At 39.5% G+C, this 21793-nt stretch overlaps 2 protein-coding genes and 1 long non-coding RNA gene across 5 annotated transcripts; all 3 read right to left on the bottom strand.

The window, feature by feature from the left end:
• On the bottom strand, nucleotides 1-5227 carry LOC308332356 (uncharacterized protein). Of its 3 annotated transcripts, none has more exons than XM_080788214.1 (7): nucleotides 5101-5227; nucleotides 3492-3743; nucleotides 2729-3010; nucleotides 2334-2408; nucleotides 2008-2052; nucleotides 1744-1851; nucleotides 1-228 (listed from the first exon to the last, which is right to left on the bottom strand). In XM_080788214.1, the coding sequence occupies exons 1-7, from the start codon at nucleotides 5171-5173 to the stop codon at nucleotides 65-67; spliced, it is 999 nt and encodes a 332-aa protein (XP_080644340.1). In that variant the 5' UTR covers nucleotides 5174-5227; the 3' UTR covers nucleotides 1-64. The 3 variants fall into 3 exon arrangements, with proteins under 3 accessions (XP_080644340.1, XP_080644341.1, XP_080644342.1); XM_080788215.1 differs by having other exon boundaries at nucleotides 1744-1836; XM_080788216.1 differs by lacking the exon at nucleotides 1744-1851.
• Nucleotides 5228-7837: 2610 nt separating this feature from the next.
• LOC308331869 lies at nucleotides 7838-8950 on the bottom strand. The gene is made up of 3 exons (XR_013965635.1): nucleotides 8872-8950; nucleotides 8680-8787; nucleotides 7838-7927 (listed from the first exon to the last, which is right to left on the bottom strand). It is a non-coding gene; the product is annotated as an uncharacterized lncRNA (long non-coding RNA).
• Nucleotides 8951-16728: 7778 nt separating this feature from the next.
• Nucleotides 16729-17808, bottom strand: LOC308331713 (beta-1,3-galactosyltransferase 2-like; the record flags this gene model as incomplete). The annotated part of the gene is made up of 1 exon (XM_080787205.1): nucleotides 16729-17808. The coding sequence occupies one exon, from the start codon at nucleotides 17806-17808 to the stop codon at nucleotides 16729-16731; it is 1080 nt and encodes a 359-aa protein (XP_080643331.1).
• Nucleotides 17809-21793: the final 3985 nt, after the last annotated feature.

The raw sequence follows: 21793 nt of genomic DNA, 5'->3' as shown, positions 1-21793 counted from the left end.
TACCTAATCAAAAATAACACATGCACAGCTCTGGACTACATTTCTGGTTGTTTGTGGCTTGGAACTATTTCCCAGTAGGTGTGGTGATGACTGAGGAGTAGATCACATACAGGTGGTTCTGATCTGTCAGGGTCTGGAGGATCGGTCTCTCTCTCCAGTTCTGCCTTCCCAGAGATGCATAGTGGATGTAGTCCTCCGCTGGACACTGGCCCTCAGACATCTCAGCCACTGTGAGTTAGAATTGAAGCACACGTGTTGTCAGAATGTGGCTGAAAAAGAGCATACCAGTATGTATATGTTCTCAACAAACCTGCCCCTATAAAGTTTATTGTATTGTATGTTAAAACACCTGCATGGGGGAAGAAGAACCTTAGAGCAAAGTGGACATGTGAGTCTGGCACCTCAAACGTATCACCTCCTCCCTCATGTCACTTCTGTCTCTGTAGCCTGTTTTCTTCTTTAGTAAGAAGAAGATTGATCATGTAGATAAGATGCATCGCATTGTTCACTTGGAAATCTGTTATCTGTTAATTTCGGAATAGCGACACCATCATGCGATGAAGTATAGGCCACTTATGCTTTAGTGACAGTGTTGTGTTACATGTCAAGCGACCAAAATAACGGATTTTCAAGTTGAAAACGTGCCATTCAAGTCATGGCTGGTGAGATGTTGTTCTTACCTGTTATCCCGTGGGAAGACTTCCATGGCTGGAGTTCAGTGTCTTCCTCTCTCTGTCCTGATGGCGCTAAATACAGACGTTAAGCTATTTTTAACTAGGTTTGTCAATGTGATACATTGACCCCCTGCTCTGTAACTGGATCCTCGACATCCTTGTGAACAGACCCCAGCAGGTCAGGATAGGCAACCTCAACCATCACCCTGAACACTGGTCTCCCTCAAGGTTGTGTCCTGAGCCCCCTCCTCTACTCCCTCTTCACTTTCGACTGCACACCTACACATGGCTCAAACCATGTCATCAAGTTCGCAGACGTTCATAGTGAAAGTTTCTGGGGGTCCACATATCTGAAGACCTTTCTTGGACCCTAAATACGTCATCCCTGATAAAGAAGGCTCACCAGCGTCTCTTTTTCTTGAGGAGACTAAGGAAAGTCAAGCTATCCCACCTGACTCTGGAAAACTTTTACCGCTGTACCATTGAAAGTACATTGACCTACTGTATTACTGCTTGGTTGTTGCAGAGCGGGAATCACTGCAGAAGGTGGTGAAAACTGTGCAGCGTATTATAGGCTCCTCATTACCATCCACAAACAGCGTTGCCGGTCTAAGGCCCTCAGCATCATCAAGGATGCCTCCCACCCCAACAACAGACGGTTCCACCCCTGCCATTCACAGGGGCGAAAGGGCTACAGATGCCTCAAGACTTCAACCACCAGATCCAGAATCAGCTTCTTCCCCTCAGTCATTATTCTCTTGAACTATTTCACCAAGAGATAGAGTGTCGTCGTTCGGTTCGTCGGCGGTTCAATAATGTGAACTCTTCCCTGACTGTACATATGATTGCTTTTTGTACTGCAGTGGATTTATGCCAACAGATTAATTTAGTTGTACATGTGTGTGTGTTCAATGACAAAATAAAATCAATCCATCCGTATCCATTACATTGTAACTTAGAATTGTCCTCATTAATCAGAAGAACAAAGCAGTTAAAAATTAATGGAATTTCATTCTGTTTATCTTTGCCAGCATCTGAAATCCCAACGTCACTTGACCTTTTTTCTTACCTTTACTTTTGTTCCTCCTCTCCCTGGTGCACTTGGTGCAGCTCAACAGCATGCAGAGCCCACCCGTCAGTAGAGTCATCAACCCCACTGCCACTATCACCATGATGACTACAGGATCATTCATTTCATCACTTTAACAGTTAAGTGATAGATAAACAGATACTGTACATGCACTGTACTCTTCGGAGTAAAACTAATATTCAGGATTTTAGAATGTACAGGCTACATAAGAAAATAGCTTGGAAAATAACTCTTAAAACTCACTGTTCTCTGGGCTCTTCTCTATATTCTTCCTTTCAACCACAACATCTGGGAAACAAATGGTGAAAGCACATGCCGTATAGAAATGTTTGTCAAATTGTATTTACAAACAATATCTTAATCCCCTTGGAAAAGCAAGCAGGTGGGATTTACTGCAACAGAACTATTCAGAAATCATAAGGCAAATTATTCAAATTAATAATAAAGTACACTTAATTAACACTCATTAAACATATTAAAGACTAAAGCAAACAAAATGTTATGCAAAAATCTCAGTGTATGACGTCGTGACATGCTTGTAAGAATAGCAAGAATAACATGTTTTTTACCTGTTCTCATCACAAGAACAGTTGTGGGGAGTAGAGTAGTTGGGGTGGTCTGGGTGATGCTTTGATCCGTGTGCACTACAATATAGAAATACAAAACATTACATACATTTCAGAATTCCCAAATTATCTGAATCTGTTATAGAATCGTGTGATGGCCAGTTATTTTAACTATAAGAACAATCATATAACAGTTCATTGCAAAATAAATAGAATAGATAAATAAATAAAACGATAGTGTGGTTAACCACTTTAAGCGTGGATTCACTATTTTGGACAACATTTCTCTGAAACAATTAAAACACAAAATGGTGTTGTGAGCTTGTAGATCGGCTATTGTCTTATCTCCTTTTTTCACAATTTTATTAAAATCAGGCTTAAGTGGTTAACTAACTTACTTGCCACTACAGTGACTTGAGCTTCTAAATCTCCATTACACAGATACTGTCCGGTGTCACCTGGCTGTAGGTTGAGGATCTGCAGGGCGCCTTGGTCATAACTATATCTGCCCCAAGAGTCTTCCCTCTCCCTTTTCACTGTGCCATTTTTGAAGCGAGTAAAGATGAGTTCGCCTCGCCGCCTCTCTCCCTCCTTCCGGTGGTACCACCTCTGTTTGACCTTTCTGGAGCCTCGACATGGCAGAACCAGGGTTCTACCAACAGACACGGTAAAGTCATGACCTGTGGAAGACAGTGGTATTGAAACATTTTAGAAGCCTATTAACCTACCGGTAGTTATTATGTGGAGCTTGACAATGTTTTCTCTAGAAAAACAAGGGTGAGGGGGTTAAGATTATGTTCTTCTTGTTGCCAGCTAACCATAAGGACTGAATTATGTCTTGCTCTAAGTCTATTAAAGTACGATGACATTTAGGATGAAAAGATCTCGGATTAGAACCATTTGTGCTTTTGTGAAAGGGTGGCATTAACTCTCTGGGCAGGGGGGGGGGGGATTAAAAATGTGGACATTTAGAAAAAGGGTGACATTCTGTTCAGTATAGTACACATGGAGTTCTGTCTCCCAGCATCCATGTACCAACAACATAAGTGTATTGATAGAATTTTCATACCTACTTTATGTAATCCTGTGATGCTCATTGAGTTTCTCAGGGTATAAAGTGCACTACAAAAATGAATACCAAATGACTTGAATAGAACATACCTGTCAATACTTCCACCTCAGCCACTAGCTGGTCATTACAACTATACTCCCCAGAATCACTTTTCTCCAGTTCCTTGATGAACAGTGAGCCATTGGACAGGAGGCTGTATTTGTTTAGGTTATGATTGGTTTCATAGTCTCCCTGTTTGGTGACAATCACTTTCCTGTCCTGTTGAGTCCAGATGACATTGTCCGAGTCCCCGCAGCGCAGATAAAGACAGTGCTCTTCAGGTACAGAGATCCTGTTCACTGCTGTGAATGATGACATAAAATGGAATACATCTTGTAGCCACTAATTTTGGATAATGCAGACAGACAGACAATATCTGCCGATCTGTGTCGGTCTTCTTTTAAATATATCATTCTTATACATTAATATGCACATAATAAGTAAGAATAAAAATGATGTACATTAAGATGACAAATTATCGTAACACTTAAGTACAACTTTTAATTCTTTATCACGACTCACAAGGTATTCTATATTTGTCTGTCATGCATATCTATATTAATCCTGTATCAGACACTAGGCTTTACTGTACCACTCATATCCTGCTGATGCTCCGTTATAGACATGTTTCCTGTTTTATCTGCCTTTCCACTGTTATCACAGAGAAACATACAGCACCATACTGAGGCAAGCCTAGAAACGGGACAATGAAGCTATTGTCCACAGCAATGTCCTGAGTGTCAATTTAATTCTGTATAGTATTCAACCACATGCAGTATTATAAAAAACATTTTTTTTTCTTTCTTAACAACATTCCTTTTTTTTGTTGATTGGGCTCTATTTGCATTTTCCTTTATATTCACTTAATTATATTGTTATTTACATTTCAAGTTCATTCACTGCTTATTTCACTTTTCTTTTAAATAAGACTTTTTATTAAATAGTGAATGACAGCTAAATACTGTATTATTAAATGAAATGTAAGGATTAATAAATAAATAAAAGTACATACAAAAACATGCAATATGTACAGGTTTATAAAAACTATTGACATAACAACACTAATTATAGTTATAGTATTTTTTATATTATATGTAGGCTAATTCTATATAATTATAATTTGCATTGAACGGAGTAAAATTGACTTTTGGCAAGTAAACGTTTGACTGTTTAGTGTTTACTTAACTGAACATACTGTATATTAACACTACTGCTACTACTTCTACTACTACTAGTAGTAGTAGTAGTAGTAGTAGTACTATAATAATAATAATAATAATAATAATAAAATGTTATTTACAGTATATAGCACTTTTTTTAAACCAAGTTACAAAGTGCTTGAACAATCAAAACAATATAAAACATCAAAATACAACAATAATGCAATAATGAAATAATAATAGAAACAAACAAGGAAGCAATAATACAAGAAATTACTTAAGGAGATAAAAAGGTGTTTTTAAGAGAGATTTAAAACTCGTTAAGGATCTGGTTAACCTCAGTTCCTCCTGTAAGGACCCTTACAACAAAAGCCCGATCTCCTTTGGTCACTAATTTAGCCTTGTGACTCCTTTAGTAGACCCAGACCAGACTACTAGTAGTAATAATAGTAATACAAATAATGATGATAATCATTGTTGATAATATTTATCACATTACCTGATGAGGTTTCAGTGAAGGTGAAGATTATCATCAGAAAGTAACAAACATTACTGAATATCACAAAAATCATCTTTAAACACAAACTCTGCACAGACGTATACTGTCCTGTCCTGTCCTGCACAGTGTTTAAAGCAGACTTATATCCCTCCTCTCTACTTCTCTTCCTCTTTCCATCTCACTCTCCACTGAGCTACATAAAAAAACAATTATACACAAACTCTGTAATTAAAATAAATTACTATTCCTTTTATTGGCCATTTAAATGAGAGCTTGAAGAGCCATCTATGAATTTCCATAATATTTTTGCAATGCTGCAATGACTGTCAGACTAATGATATAAAATATCAGCAAAGATTACTGTAAAGGTCCTTGCAGACTGGACGTGTTTCTCGGGAAACCGGTGGAAAAACGCTGCTAAAAATCAGAAAAACGCAGCAGTGTGCAGGGACCTTTACTGTACCTACAGTATTTACAAATTTGTAAATAACAACTAGTACTACTAATGATTATAATACTATACTACTACAATATAGTACTAATCTTTTAATGTTATTTTAATATCACATAAACCTGTTTGTGTGTACAGTAGAAGTGTAGATAATCAGTCATGCACATTTTATACCACTAGGGCGGGCCCTGGGCAGGAATGAGCTATGCCCCTGACTGTTGGTCTGAGCCATTTTATCCAGTATGTCCAGTCCAGGCCCAACATTTCAAATCAAGTTATTTGATCACATGAAATAACCTGATTTGAAATGTTTCAAATATTCACTATCTGAAATATAATTTCCACTTCCAAGATGAATGACGTCTCCACCTCTGGTGACTGGGTTGGTATAGTAATTCAAGTAAATGACAAAACAGAAGACACACATATTGCACCCCAAAAAAGGCTTTTATATCAGCGGGTACATTTATTTTCAAATAGAAATAAAGAAAACTGAACATACTACATACTACATTTACACTAGAGAGAAGACAACTGCCTCAGTTTAGAGGACTACATTACATGTTCTACCTGTGTTCCACGTTTGTCTAATTTGAGACAACAACATTAATCAACAAATTAACTGCACAAACTACTTCACTGCATCGTAATCATTGGCATATTGTTTGTGAACAACTCATCATGAAGGTTTTGCAACTGAAACTTGGCATCTATAAATATTTGTCATGGTTTGCTGCTCTTCTAGCCCTCTCTGATCATGTTCTCAAGCCCTTGGACATTAATTCTTGTGCATTAATTTTGCTCTGTTCTCTCTCTGTCTGTCTCTGATTTTGTCTCTTCTCTTGGCCCCTCCCACATTATATTCCCTGCCGTTACTCTCCTGTAATCGTCACTCACTTCCCTCATCAGGCTGACTCTAGAAAGCTGGGCTCATGCCTTTCTGACTCATAGTTCCCTGTAAGTCTACTAGGTAACTGTTGAGCTTATTATGCCATCCATCTGTATTTTTTGAGCATTCCTGGGAATCCTCTTTGCTTTGTCTTCATCTATCTTCTGATTTCTTGTTTTGCCTATCCTGTTTGGTGTGTCTGGGATTTGTTTAATAAAACCCCTTGTTTTTGATCTGCCTGTCACATTCACTCTTGACAGTTTTGGTACAGATCCAGTCAAGGCTCACCTCTCTGTTGCATGTCAGTTCCTCAGTCTACCCTCCTATCTTTGTACTGTCACAGATGACTCCACACTTAACAGTTAACTCGGCAGTTAAGTGATATTCTCTGGATTTTATTTATTTATTTCTATTCCTAATATATTTTTTTGTCCTGGTGTCTCACAGTAGAGGGCTAGACTCTGTCATTTCCAGCAAGACTATAACATTAAAGCAAGTAACTTTCCTCTTCTACCCCGGACTTGAACTTGGTTTTCTCCTTAAGTGCTGATTTATTTTCTTTTTCATTGAGCTAATAGAGTCAGCCTGCTTGCTTGGGGATAAAGTGAATCCTCATGTCAGATACTGTGTCTAGGTGAGACATGGCCTTTGACACGATCTATCTAAGATATCAGTTATATTGTATTAACATAATCTACCATACAGATTGGACAAAATTACATTTTGTTCATTAAAAAAAGCTACATGGTGAGTGAGGCTTTAAGATATCAAAAGATGAACCTAAAATGGTAAATGTCACATTTATATAACGAAACTTCCGATTCCCAAAAAGCTGCTCTACCTCCTGCGTCTAGCTGCCACCCCCAACCCAAATCAAATCAATAAATAGCAGAAAAGTAATGCTCCAGCTAAACCAAATGTGTCATATCAGCTTCAGTGTCTGGCTACATAAAAAGTGGAAATAATACAGTTGTATAAAAATACAGGTAAATACATGAGGATTCGGCAAGTTGAATATTTTGACAGTTTCTTTGGAAGCGCATTTTTTGGTTATTCGAAAAGAGCCCATCTGCAGCTTGATCAGATTGTGACGCATTGAGAGCTTGTAGATTTATTCTTTCTGAAACATGTTGACTAATCTTGACAAATGTTGACAAATCTCCTCTCTGGGGGTCCCTGCCACAAAATCTTTTCAAATAGGGGCCAAATACAATATTTGAGAACCCCTGCAATAGGGTCTTTATAATCCCACTACAACAGAGGATGTAGGACCTTCAGTACTTTGCCACACACCGGTAACAGATGTTTCGGTGACAACTCACTCCATGAAACCAACACACGCTTTATCATAATAGATGTGTGGCTCATATAAAAAAGGTAGATCTCTTTCACATGGTGTTGATGGACCATAGACATCTACAGTAGTATCTCATCACAGTCGTCCTTTGATCTCATTCTCAGGTCACCAGTCATAGGACGAGGTCTTCCTATAGGCAAAGTTGAAAAGTTTCAGAAAAGAACAATAAACATCCACACAAAAAAAACATGTACATTTCAAGCCTACTACCGGCCTACCTCTGATGAAGAGCCGGGGGGCTCGAACGTCACTTCCAATCGTGTTATTTTTTAAGCTTTGGAGCATGATCCAGTGTGCAGACTTTATTCTGGTTTGTAAAGTTGAAAAGGTTACCATTTTGTGTCTTTCTCTTGTCTCTTTAGGTGAGTCTATGGTTATGATTTTGTCTGTAGTCCTGTTTACCAAAGCAATTTCCTTGTAGAGTATATAAACCCCATATTGAATTACTGTTTATTGGTTTTTTTTATGTTAACTATTGCAAATGGATTATGGATAGATTATAACAAATAATACATTGTTTGATTACGCTGTTACTGTTGGATGGTTTGAGCATTTCAATCAAATGTCTGTTTATTGTCCTGAGGTGAAACCGTTCAGTTAATGACATTTGTCTAGTCTAAATCCATACACTCCAGTAATACTAGTAAGTTTAGACAAATGATCAGAACAATAAAGCTGAAATCCAATAAGATTGTATAAATCAAATGTTCTACTGCCAAACGATATATATATAATTTTGTTAAACCCAAAATACATTCAGTAGGCTATCGTTAAATGTAGCTGACGTAGACTGTGAAGGTGAACTTGCAAGAATGCATTTGATTTGACACATTTGTCCTATATTGTCAGGTGAACAAGGCCACATTCAGGCAAATCACTCACGTTGTTTGGAACGGCAGTTCGATGATACAGCAATGATGAGGATGAGGACTACTGTTAAAGCTGCCACGGCCACAGGAAATTGCCAGTTTTGGAGAAGAGCTAGAAGAGCTGGGGGAAAAGATGATGAAAGATGATTCTGTTGGAATCAAGGATTATAACTTGGGGAGTGGTGAGTGCATCAGAGTTACTCACCTTGGTATCCACTTTGATCCATTTTTGGCATTTTTGTTTCTGCAACTGCTTCTGCAAGTAGGGCTACTTTGGTCGTTCCTGTTACAATGACAATGACAAGTGATTGTGAATACAATATAGCATTATCCATATAATACTTCATGCAACATTATTACTTTATTAGTTGCAGGATTGATTTCTATATAATACTGTATGTGTTTAGCCCACTGAGGTGCATGTCTATGTCTGAATAGAATATAATTGTTTCATAAAATTGTAATCTGTTTGCTCTCAAAATGTATAATTTAATTTAGAACGTATAGGATATTTTATGTAGTTTTATAGTTGTCTGATTAACAGCTAAAACAAGCACACTCAGCATTCAGATTAGTATTTCCTTACCCTTTTTCTTCATTCCATTCTGTTTCCTTTTATATTTGCGTGTTTTAGGTTTCATTGCAGCGTTCTCTATCAAAAAAACAAAACTACTGAACATACTGTGCTGACACATACTAAATGAGACAAAACACACACTGCAACATTGCATTACAGTTGTTCTCTCCCTACGTGTAGAACAGAGAAGGTTGTTTTAGAGTGGTGCCTAACCACTCCAATGAACAGATGTGTGTCCCTAGGCACAGTATGTCTCCATGTATGTATGTCCGCTTGAGTACGGCAATACCACTGGCGCTGGGTGACCTAAAGTGTCACTGTTGAGCAGCTTTACACACACACACACACACACACACACACACACACACACACACACACACACATCACTGCAGCACACACACACACACACACACACACACACACACACACACACACACACACACACACACACACACACACAGCCTGCACCGCACAGTTCAGACGGGTCTGATTTTAAGAGAGAAATTAAGTGAGAAAGCGAAAGAAAGAAATACCATTACACATTTTGAAACTCTCCAACTATCAAGGTACACTACTCAAGCAATGATACATATTCTTCAATCGGTAGTCTCAAATATTAATCACCTTTGATCAGGGCCTGGGCGACTCGACTCCCGATCCCGACAGCCCTTACTGCATGTCACCCCCCCATCTCTCTCCCCATTTCCTGTCAGCCTACTGTCTGTCCCTCCACAAAAAAACATTTAATCACCTTTGATCAGATTCAGAAACACAGCTGTTGTTGTCGTCGTCGTCGTCATTGTTGTTGATCTTGTCTTTACAGTAGGCGTTGTCATTGTAATAGTTGGCTTGTCAGTTGTCATCTGTGTTTCATCAGTACCTGTGATGAGGATATAGAAAACGTCATGTTGGTGAATTCCTAATTCACAACAAGATGTTTAACTCCAGAATTAATGCGAATTCCATTAATATGATGTAGGCCTACTTTCCCCAGCCCCAGTCCAACCTCGACAGTGCAAAATGTTTTCTTATAATGGCTGCTGGGGCCAAATTGTATATATCTGTCATTGAATTTACTGTCAATGAAAGATCAGTTCAGGTGTCTTGCTAAAGGACAGCTCGATGTGACTAGTGTTGGTTGTGGGGATTGATCTCGCATGGGACCTTTCTGTTTCATGATAGTTTCAAATCAAATTACATGATTTCAAGCTTTTAACTTAGCTCAAGTCTTTGTTGTTGTAAAATGGAGTAAAGATTGAATCAACCCTGTGTATTGTGTACGTAGTGTGCGTAGTAATAATAATAATATATTTAATTTGTTCAATGGTGGAAAAAGTACTCGAAAGTGTCAATACTGCAATATAGAAATACTGTTACAAGTAAAAGTCCGGAATTCAAAATATATTTGTGTAAAAGTACTAAAGTATTGGCTTAAAAAAATATTTAAAGTACCAAATATAAACTTACTCATCATACAGAATGTCCAATTTCAAGTTACCAAATGTATACAAATCTTTTGAAAATAGAAGATATACCGGTGTGCATTGTGAGCTTGTAGATTTCAAATGCCAGAAATGTAGGGCTGGAGTGGTTAATGTATGTTCTGTAATAATATTCAGAATCTACAATGTAACTAGTAATTCAAGTTTTCAAAGAATTGTAGTGGATTAGAAGTGCAATATTTGGATCCTAGATGTAGTGGAGTAGAACTAAAAGTATTGGAAATAAAAGTACAAATACCTCAAAATTGTAAGTACAGTACTTAAGTAAAAGTATTTAGGTACTTTCTACCACTGCATTTGTTCAGGTTTTTCAAGGTACTCAAGTGTTACTTTGAACCTCAAAACCAGTGTGTATATATTTTTGCTTCAACGGGAAGTCTCAGATATTACTCACTTTTGATCAGGGTCAGATACGCAGCTGGTGTACTGTTGCAGTAGTACCAACCAAAATCTGCAGCCTCCACTTCATTAATAGTCAATGAGTTGTCTTCTGACAACTGGTAATGGCTGTTATGATTTGTAACATGGTTCTCTGTGATGTTGATGTTTGTTCCATTGATCACTCTGCTCCACGTTGCAGATTCTGAACCAGTGACAGACTGAGGGCAGCTCAGAGTGACCGTGTTCATTTCTACAGCCGCTTGTCTCTTTCTGTCTGTATACAACATACAAAATATATACTGACATTGTATTGCAGTTGTTTACTCCCTGTATGTGTAACTGTATCGAAAGAGAGTAATGAAACATACTGCGCAAATCTTCAACAACATATTACTGTAAATCATTTTACCTTGTGGTATCACTATCAGTTCCACCGCTGGCTCAAAATCACAGTAGAACAAACCAGCATCTGAGAGCTCAATACTTCGTATAAACAGTGACTTATAGCCATCTGCTATTGAAGTGTATCGTTTAAATGGGTCATTGTGTCTGATGTCACCGTCACCAGTAGCAGTAAGGATATCAATGTTTGTTTCTTCACTCTTCCTACTCCATTTGACGTCTTCCTTTACGTTACCAGCACACTTTAGGATGGCTGAGCTCTTCTCTTCAGCTATTAAATGTGTGATGTCTGTAAAACAAAACAAACACAAACTCAATATACTTAAACTTAATATACTTTAATTGTGATTGTGGTGATTGTCTTGTTGATGTGACCCCCATGGATTAAGTAACCACAGAACAGGAAAGAACAGAAAAAGCAACATACGTAATACTGAATTACGGTCTAATTTATACTGAAAATACTGAAAAACTGAATTCTTTAAAGTAAGACATTTTTCCAATGTACAGCTGTTCTAAACTGCTCTAGGATGCAGAATAGTTAATTTGTGGTTAATTCAAGCAGATTATGCTTGTTTTTTTTTTTACTACAATTTTGTTTTGATCCCATCTACAGTAAGTTAAAGCCCAGTATTAAAGAACAAAAATGTAGATAAAATGTAACAATTATGTAACCTTCTAACCTTCTTACCTGCACGAACATTGCTGATGACATAGCTCAGCAACACAACTGCAGAGAACAAGTGGCCGCAGGTGTTCACCTTCATCATGCGACAGATTGATGCTGTGTTCGCACTAGCAGTGGAACAAACTACGAAAGCGTCCAAGCGTGGCTGGCTAGGCTACATTGCTGCCGAGGCTCTGTTGGAGTGTTGCACAAGGCAGCCACTGTGCGTAAATGAAAAGGGTAGGTTTACAGGAAGAGAGAATGGAGTGGAAATGTTGAAACAAAAACATAGTGATTGATGCTTCACTGCGTCATTGGGATGCTGAGAAAAGTTCAAGCCAGCTGAACTTTTCTTTGTAGCGCGTCACACCCATCACATGTGTCTTACAGGTTATGCGTAAAGTGTTGCTTTGTTGCAGCTGGTGTCTACACAACATGAGAAAAGTGACAAACTAGTGACACACACGTACAGGCAGAACCCCAACAGAAAGGTGTGTGTGAATGAATGTAAATTATTACTGTACCACCCACCTCTATCCCACACAGAATTAGAACGTCACCAGACGTATCAGTAGGCGGAGTTCACTGATGAGAATACTGACAACATCACAACGGGTACAACAACAGGTATTGCATACCTGGAGGGACGTGTGTTCCCACTGGGCATCGTTCCCAAACGGGCATCACCCAAGTTATTCATAATTGTCATGGGATGCAACCTACTGTAAGTCTAGATTAGAATGTAGCAAATAATGCAGACCATAGAGTCTATGGCATAGACTGTCCACTGTGCATTGGTATTTTCAGTTTTTCAGCAGAAGGCTATTAATACACCGCAAAGGTGAATATTTTTGTCTGCAGTAGACAACTGAAAGTACAAAGTGATCATTGAGATATTTGTAGCATTACAAGGAAGTGGACCTAGCTGCCAAGTGAATGTTTCTGATGTGAGGCGAAAGATCTTTGCCACACCCCTTTGGTTGTGTGGGTGTTTTCTGAAGTAGAACAAGAGAAGAGTTTATGTTTTATTGTCACTGATGTTTTGTGTGTGGCTGCAGCAGGGGTGAATTTAAAGCCCAAGACAAATTGCCCTTGTGGACAAAAGTTGACTTTGACCTTGACGATATTTGATTGATTGTTGAAAATGTTATTAACGGTTTGCATGGGTACAGTTCAAGGAAAGTACAGGTCAATACAAAAACTGCTAATCTTCAAACCAATATATTTAAATTCAGCAGACAAAAGTTTCATTCTTGTATATACTCAGTATTCAGAGTATAGAGAGTACAGAAGTAGCCTACTATTGTAGCAACATGGTATAGACAACATCATAGTATTTATACTGTAACAGCAGGTATATTTGACCTGTTCTGTGCCAAGGAATACACCACATTGTCTTTCAGTGGTTTGTCTGAAAAATAAAAAAAGATTTAAAGAGACATGGATATCAGTCAAAAAGGTCAAATGGCAAAATAGCAAGTAGAAAATTGTTTAGCATTCACTACCTCATAATGAACAGGGTCATATTCCAGTGCTAACAGACACAACTTCAAGGTCCATGTTTTATAGATGTTAAATAGTAAGAGCATTTAGGGACATGCGTGCGTGCGCACGTGTGTGCGTGCATAAATATTTTTACAAAGACGCACTTACCTCAGTTGTAAATCTTATTTGACATTTCAATCCAGGGATATGTGGGGTCAATTGGTGAGTCTGCATCTGATGCCACACAGAAAGAGATGATGGGCTATAGGCTTTTGGGACAAATTTTGCCTTTCTGCCTATAACTTTCCTACACAGTCTACCTCTCAGCTGTCCATTACCAAATACTGTACAAACAGACTTCACACAAATGAGGATTAGGATTTTAAACTGTGACAGTCATTACCGTTTTGTGATGGTGCCTGATAATTCTCAATTTCAGCATATGTTGACTCTGAGTCACCCTCAGTCCCCTCATGCACTGCTGTAACATAAGACAAGATACAATCAGACAAGAGCAACAAGGCAACATAGATAAGATAAAATTGTGAATTTTTATGACTGTGCTGTTTACAGCAACCGATGTTGCGAGTTTTAGTGGGTCAGGAATGATGTGGTCGTCGATTTTGGTAGCTGGACCAAAATACCACCAAACTGTATTAATGACAGAACAGAAGAATCATGAAGATAGATATAACACTATACATAATACTTTGCAACAGTATACGTAGCAAGGATGCCCATCAATTATAAAAGTGACATTTCCTCTACTCACAGGATATTGGTGGTGGGAGTTGAACCACAGACACATCCAGTATCTTATAGACAGGCTCTGCTACCTGCTCACCATCTTCTACTATTAGACTATTACTATTTTCAGTATTTTTGGGTTTTCTTTATTGGCTTTTGTTGCATTATACAGCATATGTGCACACACTGCACTGTGTTAATTGATTAATATCCATATTTTACCATTGACTAGGTTGTAAATTTGACCGCATTTACTATGAAAACGTGAATTTCCCGTTGGCTCATCACACCCCCATAAATAGCCTCCATACTGTATATGGTAGACTCGTGACATCATGTGACATCATGGAGACACTTAGATCTCCATATATGGTTGTCAGTCCATCACACCTCGTGACATCACACACTCCATATATGTCATTCTGATATCATAAAACCCGAAAATTAAGGCCCAGCCCTATCATCAAACCCTGTACACTGGCTTGTCACTGAAGTTGTCAGTTAACTGTCTTTCAAACAGGAAGTCTCAGATATTACTCACTTTTGATCACGGTCAGATACACTGCTGGTTGCCTGTTGCAGTAGTACAAACCAGAACCTGCAGCCTTCACTTCACTGATAGTCAATGACTTTGTAGAGGCAAGCTCAAACTTTACTTTGCCTCTCGGCTGGGCACATGCATACAGAAACTGTTTTTGACGCGTATATATTATATTGTCCAGGCATTGACTGCTGTAGGGTGAGGTTCCCATTTATTGTACAGGTTCTGTAATACAGCAGTTTTTGTTATGCAAAATACAGTGATACGGTAAAAACCGTGTGATCTCTAGCCTCTTGTGCCCATACCTTCCAAACCATTCAACCTGGCTTGTTGCACCTGTGTCATTATGTCAATCCTGTGTGACACACACCCCCCATGGTGAACCCGCCCATCAAACGGGTTAAAGGCACACACAGGCAGAAATGGCTCCTTCACCCCGGCCCCTAATTGTGAATATGAAGCAATTATCAAAAGGGAGCCATAGTTCAATATTAAGTCATGTCCATTATTACAGTGCTTCTTGAAGCAGGAAGAGCTTGGATATGGGCCGCTCCAACTGCCCTGTCCTTGTCTTCAACATTTCTCAGACTCCTGATTGGCTAAGATTGGCTTCCAAAGTTCGCAGGAGTGCTCAGTTTTAAACAAAATGCTGCAAATCATGAACACATCGTGTGATTTCCGTGAAATTGTGCACGCACATTCCCACTAGGCCGAGGAAGAAATGCCATGTAAACATTTTCAACTCAGCCTCATGGTGGCGCTATAACTGGCCGAAAAGTGTTTTACCTCTAACTGCATGGATCTGTGGATCCATGCAGGCCTCAGGTATGCCAACTCCCTAGAGGCCAAGGAAAAAGCTTTGCCTGGAACTTTTCACATCTGCTCTTTATAGCGCCACCAGGAGGCCGACATATGTATAACACATTTTCTAATATTACTTCTTCTGTACAGGAGCATATAGGCCTATATGGAATCGCCAATGCCGTCTTTTTTATGAAATGAAAACATTATAATAAAATAAATAAAAGTTAAGTAAAACCTGAACCACTCCAGAACAATAACGTAAATCCTTTTTGCAAAATAATATATGTTAATGACATTTAGAAGATTTAGAACATTTTCCTGGGGGTCTTTATGTGTGTAATATGTGGTTTTAGATATTTTAGATTTTAGCAGTGAGCCCAGTGTCTCTGATGTCATAGACACTGGGCTCACTTACTTCCTGGACTACATGTTGTCTCAGTGAGACAGCCCTCCCCCTATCCACAAGAAGGAGCAGTGCACCACAGCAGTGTGGGAATTGTAGTCCAGGAAGAAAGTGAGCCCAGTGTCCATGACAGCTCACTGCTAAAATTCTAAATATCTAAAACCACATATCACACACATAAAGACCCCCAGGAAAGTGTTCTAAATCTTCTAAACGTCATTAACATACAGTATGTACCAATTTCTTTCATTAGATACCCGATATAAGGGCTGAAAACAAGCAATCAGCTGCCATTTTAAGATTGCTATCATATCATTTCATAAACAACAGACATGTAGCAATACAAAAATCATATGCAACCTTTGTCCCTTTTAGTCGTAGGCCTACTGATATCCCAGAAATAGGCCTAGACCGTGGACTATAAGGGAAAGACCATTTTACCAGTACCACACCAAACAAATCGGGGCAATATAAGCGCCATGTTATTAGTGTCATTATGGAAAAACCGACTGCTGAAAATCCGAAAAATATTCATGCTCTGAAAAACATTTCCCTACCAAATGCAGAGCGCTCCATCGCTCTGCATTTTGCGCCAGCACTCCAGCATCTTACCGGGACGAAAACTGTGGACTGTGACCATGTTTTTGTAATTGAAGCTGGAGTAGGCCAATCCTCCCTGGTTGAACAGCCCACGGGGCTGCGGTGTGGGCTTGATCCCTAGCCTGTCCAGGCAGACTCCCACATACACATCCTCAAAACGCAAGATGCGAATGCTCAGAGAAGCTCTGTACACTTCCGTCGCAACGTCTCCGGAGAACACATAGCCCGACCCTGAGCCGTAGTCTAGGTACCTATCGCTTTGGTACTCTTCTAGGGGCATGTAGTACTTTGATCTATTGTCTCGGATTACCAGGGGTTCCCTATGGATACAGCCTGTAAAATACTTTGTCTTGGGTTTCAGTTCCGGTCTCAGCAGCTTGTAGATAAGGTAAACGGTGTTCACAAGGATGTCACTGTCAGTTTTCATAACATAGCTGGCCCGGGGACAGTGCATGGCCACCCAGTTCATCCCCATCAGTGTCTTTAAAGTCAGGTTGTAGTAGGTATCCAGGAAATCCTGCTGAATGATATCGTGGTGCCTCAGGCTCTCGGACTCCAGGGTTTTCTGCTGTAGGCGCCCGAGCTTGCCTTCCGTCACCCCCACCAGGAACAGCCGGATGATTCCTAGGCCTGGAGCGAGGCTCTCATTCCCCCATGTCTGCCTTATGGCATTTCGTGCCTCTACTTCACCAGCCATGCTGAGTATCAGAAATACTAGGAATGGTGGCGGCTTTCCCTCTGGGCATTTGTTTGGCTCCCTAATGATGTACCGGTAGTTGGGTAACGGCCCAGGAGTTGGCGTGCCCCATGGGTGGCCGATGGGAGACCCCTCATGGGTGGTCACGTTTGTGGTCACGTTTGTGGTCACGTTTGTGGTCACTTGTGTGTTCTGGCCATGGGTGTGGTTGTCACCCGCTTCACTTGGGCTGGCTTTACATGGCAGAGAAACTGTCTCCCAGCCCACATTGACCAGGGCCCCTAGGATCGAGAGGAGACACAGAACCGCAGCGATGTGCTTCCCCGTCCACTTCATCGCATCTGGTGGTGGCTGCCACTTGGAGTCGTATTGGTGAGAGAACAAGGCGATGTGGCTTCGTGTCAAGCAGCCGAAGCCGAGGTGTGGATCTGAATAAGCCTTGCATGGTATACAGAGAAAACATGATCAAAATCAGCAGGTCTTTATATACACGGTCTGACGAGGTAGTAGAGACAACACTGGGTTTAATAAGACAATAGGTTTAAGATAAGTCTAATAAACAAATAAAATATTCAGTTCAGTTCAGTTTTATTTTCGGAATGTTGATGTAACACACATGATTTAGTGCATTACAGTATAACCCTAACATATAGAGACAAGCTAGCTCTGGTCCATAGCCTTCTACTGCTTCTACGATTCTGCCCTGTATGGGACTTTCTGTTTTAAATCTCAAATCGAAATCAGACCAGCCTCTCCTCTTTAGCGTAAATAAAAAAAACGTTCTTGCTACTCACCAAAACAAAGGCGGGTTGTGTCATTAGAAAGTCTACTTTCCTTAGTGGACGCACTCTGAGCCCCCCACCACACGTATAAACGGTACTTTTTGGCCAGAAAGGGATTTTTTTTCACCAGAGGAAAAATATTCTCTATGAGGCAGTTCTCTGGGCAATATCGGTACAGGGCGCATTGGAGTAACTAAAAGTATTGACCAAAAGCAAGTATGAATCATGCTCTAATTTAAATTTGGGGCATATATTTCACAATAATTATGTACATGTTCTAGACATTCTAATGTTCACCAAAACAAATATTACAGGCATATTACTTACGTATTTGTGAGGAATATCTTCCAGATGTTGTTCCAACAGAGATTTTTCAAGTTGTGATTATTCCTGGCTCTGTGGGGGGTATTTATATGCAAATATCCTGGCCACAGGAAACAATAGGACCCAATGAGGATTTAGAGGTGATAACAGAAACTAATTATTTAAACTATTTTCTGGGATAGGCTGTTTGGTTTCCCCCCACCTGTTGTAGGCTATACTATAGCTTTGTATGACTCTTTGATTTGATTTGATTAGATTATCTTTATTTTGAAACCTTCAGGTAAGACAGTCAAATAAGAAAAAAGAAAAAACAATATATATATATATAACCACAATGCATGTATATTTCTTTTTTGTATGAAATAAGAAAAAATATAATGACAACAATGTGATCATAGGTCTTGCACCTGAAGTTCAAAAAGGAGTAGGAAGAAGTAAAAACTTATTTACTCCTACCCCCATCAGTAATTGCAATAAACATATAATCCAAATGTAACAGCATCCATACATTTTACATACATCTTACATACACATGTGTCCATGTGTATGTAAGAACAATAAATGAGAAATCAAGTATAATAATTAAGAAATCAAGTATAATAATTAAGAAAACAAGTATAATAATTAAGAAATCAAGTATAATAATTAAGAAATCAAGTATAGCCCGAGATAATCAGCGTGCCTCATCCTCCACTCTCATGCGGAGCTGCTGTTTGTTGGCTCCTGATCGTTTAGTGGCTTGCTGCCCCATGGACCAGCTAGGAGTACTGACTGCGTGGCTTCTCCACGCCAAGGCCTCGTATATTTATGCGGCACTTTTCCAGCTCCAGTTGGTTCGGTGGCATGCTCCAGGCACCGAACGCTGATGACCGCATGGCCTCTCATTGCCTAGTGTGGCATTCTTAGCTCTGAGGTAAAAGGCTGCCTCTGCATATTGTACTTATTGACCTTATATCTAGTAAGCATCCATCATTTACACCTGGCTGTGAAGTTGGGAAGCACATGGGGAACGTAGAAAACATTATTTTGTCGGTCAAAGTAAAATTGTCAATTGTCAAATCATGCATGACAATACAAAGTTATACAAAGAAAAATGTAATATCATACACGTTGATGATTTGCCAATGGATAGAACCATGTGAATCATTTTGCAAATACATTAGTTTAGTCATTTTCTTTCTAAAATAGTGGCTATGGGTAAAATTAACCAATGTCCGGGGGTAAATTGAGTCAATGGGAATCACTATTCATATTAATTTTTTTATTAAGTCTTTGCTACTCAAATTATACTGAATGACCTTTAATTTGCATGTACATACTCTTAAGAGAAGTTTGCAATATTGTATTAACAATATTGCAAATATAAGGTTCTGAATAACAAACTTATTTAATTGTCTTAATATTGTTTAAATACCGTAATAAAACAAATAATATATTTGCAAAAGGGAAAACTGTTATTATTATCGATAAGTGAATACATTATTTGTTCAAGTTTAAGCTTTTAACATTAAAATATCATGTGGTTCTTACCCCTCGACTTGGACTTCAGTGAACGGGCGTTACAGAGAATCACGGATGGAAAAGGTGGTCTGTACATCCTTCTCCTTAGCCTCTGTTTCACCCCTCCGCGTCTACCCCTCCTCCTCCGCCTGTTGTCGCTCCTCGGTGGCGTTGCCAACGCCCAACAGTTCACTTGGGAGCACTGGTGCCAGGTTGTACAGCTAACCTAGTGGGGGGAGTGGTAAGTGGGTGGGTATCTATTGTCACACCCATTCCTGGGTCTCAGAGGTTTGCAGGAGAAATTCTCTACTTTGGGGTTTCTGGTTCAAGTTTCAGATGGTCATATCTTCTTCATTTTTTCAATGAAGAATACATCATAATTATGAAAGCTTACATTATGTAGTTTCATAATATGTAAAAAACTGAAAAATGACCATGGCCTACTTGTGTCTCAAACCACTGTATTCATATTCGGTCACATATGTTGTAATCATTCTGACCTTTTTCGTGCATTTTGATCAAAGATCCTGGGAGGAGATTCATTTTAATTGATTTTCATATAATTCAAAATGTCGGGTGATCTAGAGATCAGAGGTCAAAAGTAAGAGCACAATACTTGTTAAGCATTAGGAGACGCATATGGGTGTCGAGGTTTCATTGCTGACGGTCAAACGGTTCATGAGCTATGCGTGGTCAAAGTTTGCATGGTTGTGGGCTTCGCATCCTCACCGTTTGGCATGGCCCTCTACCATATCGCCAAATTTCGCGAAAACCGACTGCACGGTTCAGCCAGAACTGCTATTTTTGGCGGAAGAAAAAAAAACTACAAAAACAATAAAGTACCAAGTCCTTTCAGGACTTCTTGGTCTTTTAATGATGTGACTGTCAATGGTTTTGTACTATCAGAACAGCCAGTCTGCATGTCTCTGTCTCTTTAATTGTCTCCACCAGGCCGAGCGTATGTTTTGCACTCCGTCCGTGTGTGTGTGTGCGTCCGTCCGTCCTTCCTTCCTTCCTTTCGTCCGTCCATTACCAGCTAATCTCCGCCACCGTTAGCCCGATCCATGCCAAACTGTGCACACACACTCCCTGGGTGCCAACGACGAACCTCTGCCCCAAATATCCCTCAACGGCCTGTTATAGCGCCACCATGAGGCCGACTTAGGCAAAACACATTTCTGTAGATTACTCGTACACATTTTATCCATACATCACACAATTCGGTATACACTACACTATCTCCATAGTCCATAGTCATGTGATCAACACGGATCTGCACCATTTCCCATCTTCCATCCTGATTGGCTAAGATTGGCTTCCAAAGCTCACATGATTGGTCCGTTTCCAACAAAATTCCACAAATCACAGTGTACAATTTCCGTGAAATTATACATGCACATTTCCACTAGGCAGAGGACGACATTCCACTCATTTTGTTCCCAAATCAGCCTCATGGTGGCGCTATAACGGGCCAATTCCTGTTTTTAGCTATAACCACATCGATCTGTATACAACTTATGTATGCACACTCCCATGGAAAAACATTGTCCCTGCATCCCTCCACATCTGCCACCATAGGTCAATTTCTGCAAAACATATTGCTGTTAGTTGCACAGATTTTATCCAAATCTCACGCACATCGGTACACATGATCTCTGATTCTCTGTAGTCATGTGATCAAGACGAGTCTGTTGAATTTCTCAGATTCTACACTA

Source organism: Protomyctophum bolini (assembly GCF_963924005.1).
Source record: "Protomyctophum bolini genome assembly, chromosome: 17".
Classification (NCBI taxonomy): Eukaryota; Metazoa; Chordata; class Actinopteri; order Myctophiformes; family Myctophidae; genus Protomyctophum; species Protomyctophum bolini.
Note: the sequence above shows the minus strand (reverse complement) of the source record. Positions and strands in the feature narration are given on the sequence as shown.